Source organism: Rhinatrema bivittatum, chromosome 7 (assembly GCF_901001135.1).
Source record: "Rhinatrema bivittatum chromosome 7, aRhiBiv1.1, whole genome shotgun sequence".
Lineage (NCBI taxonomy): Eukaryota > Metazoa > Chordata > Amphibia > Gymnophiona > Rhinatrematidae > Rhinatrema > Rhinatrema bivittatum.
This window is the reverse complement of record NC_042621.1, coordinates 98,935,732-98,944,401: the sequence shown is the minus strand read 5'-3', so window position 1 is coordinate 98,944,401 and position 8,670 is coordinate 98,935,732. Positions and strand designations below refer to the sequence as shown.

At 44.9% G+C, this 8,670-nt stretch overlaps 1 protein-coding gene across 3 annotated transcripts in view; it reads right to left on the bottom strand.

Annotated features, from left to right (window-relative positions):
* Positions 1-5,473: 5,473 nt before the first annotated feature.
* The window catches only part of LRRC36 (leucine rich repeat containing 36), a 287,868-nt gene continuing 284,671 nt past the window's right edge, over positions 5,474-8,670 (bottom strand). For all 3 annotated transcript variants that reach the window (XM_029608785.1, XM_029608787.1, XM_029608786.1), the window contains one exon: positions 5,474-8,292. In XM_029608785.1, the coding sequence (XP_029464645.1) occupies positions 8,079-8,292 (214 nt within the window). In that variant the 3' untranslated portion in view covers positions 5,474-8,078. The remainder of the gene's footprint in view (positions 8,293-8,670) is intronic.

The following is an 8,670-nucleotide window of genomic DNA, read 5'->3' as shown; positions in this document are numbered from 1 at the left end:
AATGGGAGACGATGGAACAGGAGACACTGGAACAAAGAGACTGGAACAGGAGACACAGGAGCAAGACACTGGAATGCAGGAAGGCAAACAAGAGACACAGGAGTGTACGACCCGATTGCCAAGGCCCCAAGCTAGGGGCCGAGCTGGAGTATATATACCTTGCATGAGTGACGTCAGAATCGGGCGCTGCCCGAGGTCTTCCCATGCTTGGGTCTTTAAATTCATCTGCGCTCCACACACGGGTACTAGGGGAGGCGGGGCCATCGCAGAGGAAGACGCTGAGCCCCGGCGTGAGGAGAGCTGCGATGCCAAAGGCCGTGAGGGAGCCGGGGACGCCTGTGGAGGACACGGTCGGACAGTGCAGGAACTTGAGGCCACGCTCGCGTCAGGTAAGTGGGCCCAGTCGAGGAGCCAATGTGGCCGGGGAGCGCAACAGTACCCCCCCCCCCCCCTTCTAGGCCTCCCGCTTACCGGCCTGGGCTTCTCAGGATGGAGACGATGGAATTTGGCAAGGAGATTATTGTCGTAGATGTGATGGGAGGGCACCCAGGAGTTCTCCTCCGGTCCGAAGCCCTCCCACGACAGGAGGTATTCCCCATGGTCTCTGTATCGGCGGATGTCCAACACTTCTTTGACTTGGAGCACGTCCTCAGGTTCAGCCTCAAGTTGAGTGGGAGCGGGAGCTCTTCGAGAGGTCCAAGACAATACCAATGGCTTTAGCAGGGAAACGTGAAAGGTGTTGTGGATGCCCATGGATGCAGGGAGTCGTAGTTGATAGGTCACAGCACCAATGCGTCGAATTATTGGAAACAGTCCATTAAACCTTGGGGCGAGTCGCTGAGAAGGGAGTCTCAGCCTGATGTGCTTGGTGCTTAGCCAGACCTTCTGGCCTGGCTGGAACAAGGATGTGGTGCGACGATGAGCATCGGTAGAGCGCTTAGCTCACTCAGCGGCCTGGCCCAGCCTTTCCTTGACTTAGTTCAATAAACGTCTTATCGTCTGGGCCGTCGACTGGGCTGCAGGTGAAGTAGAGGCAGACGTTGCTGGTGACCGAATACCATAGAGAAGTGTGATACATCAGTGGCGGAGGCGACATGAGTATTGTGTGATAACTCAGCCCAGGGTAATAGATCGGACCAGTCATCCTGCTGATCATTAACATAAGAACGTAAGAAAGTCTTTAAGGATCTATTTGTTCTTTCTGCTTGGCTGTTCGCCTGGGGGTGATAAGCTGACGTCAAATTCAGAGTGATTTCAAATTTTTTGCATAGGGATTTCCAATATTTGGCGGCAAACTGCGGACCTCGGTCTGAGATGATCTCTTTAGGTAGCCCGTGTAGGCGGAAGATGTGTTTGAGGAAGAGTTTAGCCAGTTCATGAGCTGAGGCAAAGGTCAGTACCACGAGATCAGTCCGAAGGGTACTACCAGGGATGGAGAGAGAAGGAACAGGAGACGCTGGAACAGGAGACGCTGAAACAGAGATTGGAACAGGAGACACAGGAGCAAGACACTGGAATGCAGGAAGGCAAACTAGAGACACCGGAGTGTACGACCCGATTGCCAAGGGCCCGAGCTAGGGGCCGAGCTGGAGTAGATATACCTTGCATGAGTGACGTCAGAATCGGGCGCCGCTCGAGGTCTTCCTGCGCTTGGGTCTTTAAATTCATCTGCGCTAGGGGGACAGAGCCAACACCAGGGAGGATGCCGAGCCCTGGCACGAGGAGAGCTGCAATGCCGAAGGCCTTGAGAGAGCCGGGGATGCCCATGGAGGATGCAGTCGGACAGTGCAGGAACTTGAAGCCGTGCTGGTGGAGGGTCGCGCCAGGTAAATGGGCCCGGTCGCGGAGCCAACGCGGCCGGGGAGCACAACAGTAACCAAGCAGTTTTCTTCTATCTTTGCCATTTCCATCCCCATCCATTATGGAGAACATGGCCTTTGTATATTATTTGAGCTATAGTAATCTCACAGTTGTAGGAATCTCCAACATCCTGCTGCTCACATGATAATGAATTTGCATAATTCGACTGAATATCTCCAAACCTGAGAAGTTTGCACTGCCTACCAACACTATGCACTGAATTCATGGTCCTGACCTAGGTTTACAAATCTCTCAAAGTCATAAACAATCCAAGTTTAGTAGCTCCATCCAGGGCCGGTGCTAGTTTTTTTGTTGCCCTGTGTGAAAAATTACTCTGCTGCCCCCCCCCGCCCCCAATTCATTCAGTGCCTGTCCTGCGCCTATCAAATAAAGCTCAGCTCTGGCCTGCAATTTATATTTTTAAAAATTGACAACACCCCCCCCCCCGTCCAGAACCCATGGATAAAGGACTGTATTATGTACCCTAGGAAACCTTACAGCCTTGCACACATGCCACGCCCCCCCCACACCCTTTACAGACACACTCAATTAAATTATGCAAAAATTATGCAAAAATATCATTTACAACATGCATATTGGGGTAGATTTTAAAAGCCCTGCAAAAATATCATTTACAACATGCATATTGGGGTAGATTTTAAAAGCCCTGCGTGCCAGTGTGCCTATTTTGCATAGGCCGCCGGCGTGTGCAAAGCCCCGGGACGCACGTAAGTCCCGGGGCTTCGTAAAGGGCGGGAGGGGGCGTGGTGATGGTTCGGGGGCAGGCCGGGAGGGCAGTCCCGAGTCCCCTGGCACTGTGGCCTGTGCTGGGGGATGCCGAGGCGGCGCGCAAGTTACGCCTGCCTCAAGCAGGATTTACGCACGTAACCTTTTGAAAATCTGGCCCTATGTGTGTATGTGGTTGTGCATGCCTGTGAGAGCCTATATGTGACACATAGTCTCTCACAGGCACACATACACAAACACACAAGCTCTCACACAGACACATTCATAGGCTCACAGGTTCTCACACAGACACACTGCATATTATTGTGTGCCTCTTGCTTGGCAAAGTAGGGAGTTAACTGCTTTCCAATATGATAAGCAGAGTTATCAGTGGGCTAGATTACCGCAAGGGTATGTAGAAAGTCCGTCTATTTTTTCTAAAATTCTGTCTAAAGATCTTCAGGCAGTACATACTCAACTACCAGTGGGTGTGTCGCTGATCCAGTATGTGGATGATTTATTACTATCAGCATCTACACGGTCTGCATGCATGCAAGCAACTGAAATGCTTTTGCAGACATTAGCACAGGCTGGATATAAAGTGAATTCTGATAAAGCACAAATCTGTCAGTTACACGTTTCATTTCTAGGATTGAATCTAGGAATAGAAGGAAAGAGTATTGGTTGTGCACTGCATGAACAAGTGTCAGAATTGGCAGTTCCTCAAACAGTGAAACCACATGCACAAACAGGCTCTCAGACACACAAAGGCTCTCATTCACACATACATACAAGCTCACAAACACATATAGTCTACTGATACATTGGGCCGTGGCGGGATGAGCTTCACCACACCCCTAAGAGCCTCCTGCTGTCTTTGGGCTGTGGTGCCGTGGGCCTATTGCTATCTTTGGGCTGTACGGCCTACCGATCTTCCTGCTTGGGGTGGAGGGAGCAGAAGTTGTGCAGGGGCGTGCGCACACACATTCCCATACCTGGAAGTTGGGCCTCTCTGGGTATGGGCATGAGTGTGTGCATGACCGCTCAGAGCTTCCACTCCCCCCCCCCAAAGCAGGAAGATCGGTGGACTATACAGGCCGAAGATAGCAGGAGACCCACGCTTTCTCCTTTTTTGGCAGCTGGCTAGTTAGGCTTCACAGGTGGCCCATGACCTTTCCTGCTGCCGCCCACTGCCTCCCCGGGTGTGCTGCTCCATGCAAATGCACGGTATGTACAACTGGTTGAGCCGGGCCTGGCTATATCACCCCCTCAAGCTCATCTAGCAATATCATACCAAAAGACAATGCACCTTACAAACACCAGGAATAGGACCTTTGCAGGTTCTGCTCTGACTCTGGCTCCCTTCCCTTGTGCATTAGGTCTGCCCCAGACCTTCTAGCCTTCAGAAAATCTGTGAAAACCAGGCTCTTTCAGGAAGCTTTTGGCACCTGTCAATCTCAAACCCATAACACTAAAATGCCAAACCATGTTGAATCCACTGAAAAGCATCTCTCCCAGGACACCAGTTTACTCCAAGCAACTCATTTCCTGAGATAACTGTTTAACCCTCCCTGACCCCACCAATTTGAGAATATGAAATGTATTCTAAACACAGATTTCATGTTTCCCCAACTGTGTGATTTATTACTATTTAGGTACACTGTATCCAAACTTATTTGTTGATGTAATTGTATTTGAACACTGACAATCTGATGCAACTCACCTTGAACTCTTTTTGTTGGAAAAATGTCATAAATAAACAATGAGAACGATGACTAAAGCCAAAGAATGAAAATGATGGAGTCTCGGTGGGCAGGGGCAGCTGGGCAGACTGGTGAATCAAGAGGTCCTTATCTGCCAGCTTCCTGGGGGAAGTGGTGAGAGTGGGAGGTGCAGGGACCAGGGAAAATCTGCCTGTGTGGGGATCCTCCTCCCATAAATGTGTGTAATTGTGCCCACCCTCCCCCTCCCCCAAGGATCCTCCTTCCTAACTCGCCCCACCCCCACCCCAATGTTATCCTCTCTCTACACTTCCTGAAAACAGGAGCAGAGCAGCAACTTCTCACCATTTCTGCCTCCTCGTCTGCTAGCTTCAGTCTGAAGTCTGAATGTGCAGTGCTGACTGGTCCCACAGACTTCAGTTTGAAGCTACAGGAGGAGGTTAATGCAACTAAGAAATGCTGTTTTCCTCCTGCCTGTGGGAAAGAACTGTGTTGGGGGATCGTGAGATATCATCAAAACACAGCCCCCCCCCCCCCCCCCCCCAAATCCATAGATGAAAAGATTGCTCAACTGGTCAATTGCACAAAATGGCCACAAGGGAAATATTTTTCTGTACATTGTAATACCCAAAGATTGCCTTTGCATTTGGCATGTTGTGGAATTATGTTCCTGAACTTTCACTGATGCAGGCTTTTCTCTGAGCTGAAATGCATGTTTACGCACTAATGTGCTTCTTCCATCATGTAGTTGCCTTCCCTAAGCCTCTGTAACATTTGTTAGACAGCAGCAATTAACGGTTTGCATTTCTGGGCTGGGTAACATTTAGATGATTTTCTTCTTGCTCTTCATAAAAGTAATTTTGTGGTTTCAAAACAAAACAGATTATAACAGAGTTTTTCGGATGGATGCTTCTCAGTGAATTTTGTGGGCCAGTATGTCTTAGATTTCTGCATCATCACACTGAGCAAACCTTTGTTTCATGATGTGATAGGAAAATGAAGAGGATAAGGCTGTAACTGTACAGGAGTTTGTTTCACACACATTACTCTGCACTGTAAAATAATAGTATGGGTCTCACTGTACTTTTGAAAACTGTATTTACAAAGTTGATTTGTCAGTTAAATACTAAGAAATAATACAATGAAAGCAGACAGCATAACAATTTTATATTTTGATTTATTTTGCAAATGTACACATACAGCATATGGTAGCAATTCATTTCAGTAGAAAAATCAGCTCCAAGCTGGATATTTTGTGACAGCTATAAAAAGATATTCCTTTGCACAGACCAGTCTGTGCAGCTAGGAATGTACGGGATTCCAGACCTACAACTGTAGAGATAATCCTAATGTTCCCATGCAATGGCTCCTGAGAGCTACTGGAGCAAAGACTTTTACTAATCCTCCTACTTCTTTTCTTTGCCACTTGTGTCTGTAGATAAACATCAGAGTTTCATTATTAGCAGCAGCTTGATTCTTATATTTCATCAACCAAATTAAGGGCAGCCAACACAAGAGCCAGAAACAAGCCAGGCGTTCAGGATATCCCTCTCTCGTGCATATTCATTGTGAATATTCTGAAAACCAGGCCTGCTGGTGGCTCTCGAGGACTGGAGCTGGACACCCTGCCCTATGCTATGCTGTATAGTTAGATATAGTCACACACATATATGTGACAAAATACGTGATATGGTGTGCATTGAAGGATTTCAATATTTTTGTCTATTTTTAAATATGTTTGACATCTGAGTGCCTTCAACACATGGGGTGAAATCCTGGAGAGGACAATTCTAAAAGTCTTTTATGTGGACAAATAGCAATTTAACTATGTAAAATGGCTGTTTGAAAACTTCCCTTCATCAATCCAACTAAAAGTACATTTGGTGTCCTATAATGCTCTCAGGTTTAGCTGTATTTAAGGGAGGAATTGCTTGGGTTGTATTTTGGGCAGGACTGAAATATAGCGTGCATTTTCCAATCTTGCCCAAAGCAAGCCTACACATTGTTATTTTCCTTACAGATTTTACCCATACAAAAAGCAGGTTCAAAAGTCCATAGGCACTTTATGTACACAGCAAGCTTCAAAGGGAAAGCACCTGTGAACTTTGCCCTGAATTGGACAGAATGAAAATTGCCCCCTTAATGCATATCATAAATTGTGTGATTGCATTTAATGTGAAAAAAATTAAATACATGAAAAAAGAAAAATATAATGTGTGAATATGAGATAAGGGAAAGAATGGTTGGTTAATGGGTTTAACCGTTGGATAAAGAGGATGATTTTAGTTAAGGGATGCTATAGATGCTTTGGCACTGATTTGGTGATTACTGAAGAGTTATTATTTGATTATACTGAGATGCCTCTTACTTTGCTGTAATTATGTTTATTTAATATTTTTAAATATGCTTGCAACTATGGGTACTGATTACCTTGCAACCCACACTGAGCGAGTAATTAAATTGAGCAAAACAAAGTAAATAAAATAAAATAAAATAGTCTAAATCTGCATGCATGTCAGCTGCATGGTCACTTATTTCACTCTGAATAACGTACACTAATTTTTTTTTTCAAAGTTTAAGTATAATTTTGCTAGCTTTGAAAAAGTTTCCAAGCTGTGCTCCTGCTGTTTCTTTTCTACTCTGGTGCTGAAATTTTGGGGTTGCAAATTCATAGTTGCTAACTCACACCTGTTTCTCATGGGATCACGTGATTTTCAGGGTCAGATAGGCAGTATGTGTCTTGGCAGCTCTTTCTGTGAGAGCATGAGTGCGCTGAGATCTGCTCAGTCTGCTGCCCCAGAAGTTAATGTGTGAGACAAGGGCAAGGGTAAAGACTAAGGAAGTGTCTAGAAGGACAAAAAATAATTGGATTTAAGGTGTGATGGCTGGAGAAATGAACACAGAAAACCATAGAAAAACCTGGGACAGAGAGAAAACTGGAAAGGAAGGCATACAAAGAGGGAAAGAGACACTGACATAGAGGAGTAAGAAAGCAACAGGTGAAAAGCAGAATGCAAGGAACTGAATCAAGGAGGTAGAAGTAGAGAGGAGATACTGTATTCTGTAGAAATGCAAGGTACAAGCACAGCTCCCAGTTTCCTGCAGTAGCTCAGGGGTAAATTCTGTGGTAACATTTCTGAGGTTCTGTGGTAATTCTGCTAAATATTTGCATAAACTGCATATTCATGTAAATTGCATTTTGTTTTATAACAATAAAGTAATTTTCTGAAGTGTTTTTGTGTATCTGGATAATTTTAAAATTGTTTTGAGTTGGGGGTAAAGGGATCTTGGTAATCAGTAGAGGGAAGGAAGGAAGGGAATTGGCAGGTGGATGGGATCTCAGGAATGAGAAGAAGGATCAGAGATGAGGGAAAGATATGTTGGGGGATCTAGGAAGACAGGGGGTGGAAAAAGGAGAGGGGGATGTTGTAGACATTAAAGCAAATGCACACAGTCCTTGCAAAAGATAAAGTGATGGCACAAACACTGACAAATTATTCATTGGATTTTACAAAAAGATGGCCTTTGAGAATTTAGAGAAGGTTTAAAAAAAATCAACATATTTCTAACTTTTTGATTCCATAATGCAAATTGCCCAGATAAGCCAGTTCTCATGATTTAGTGAAACTGGGTCCCTTTATAGCAACAAAATCTGAAACAACAGAGTCTTGACTGGGTTTCATATGGTCTGACATATAATAACACTGAACAGCATGTTATACAGTACAATAAGGGTAACTGCCAGATGTGAAAGACGACTTGCTGCTTTCTCTAGAGAGGACAAGTACTCAACCTGTCTCTCCGATTGTACTGACCCAAGTTATAGGAGGAAGACAAGTCACTTGTCTCTGACAAAAGATGTCTGTTTGAGCACTTCTTTTCCTCTGTTACCAATTTAGATGAGGTCAGTGGATGGGTAATGCCTCTGTGACAGCTGTCTTTATTCAGTTGCTGTAGCAGGAAGTCATTTGTAGACACAAGACACCTGTTCAGAATTGTAAGAGACCTAATCAATCAGAAATTCAACAAATACAACGCAGCTATACAGAGAATAATTGAAAGACAAACCATCGGCACCCGGTTATAATACAACCAAAGCGCTATAGCAACTTTAAAGCATGAATGACGTTTCAGTAACAGAAAGCTTGAACTACATCAATGATAGGCTATACCTCCATCTTATTTATTTCAATTTTTTTGTGCTTTTCAAGTGCTAGCTCAGAATGTGTTACAACAAATAACATATTAACAACAATTATACAGAAATGTAGCATAATATGCAGACCTTACACAATACATTTAAACAATAAAGCATAAACCTACATACTTAGTAGTGAAAATAGAACACGACAAAATCAGAAAA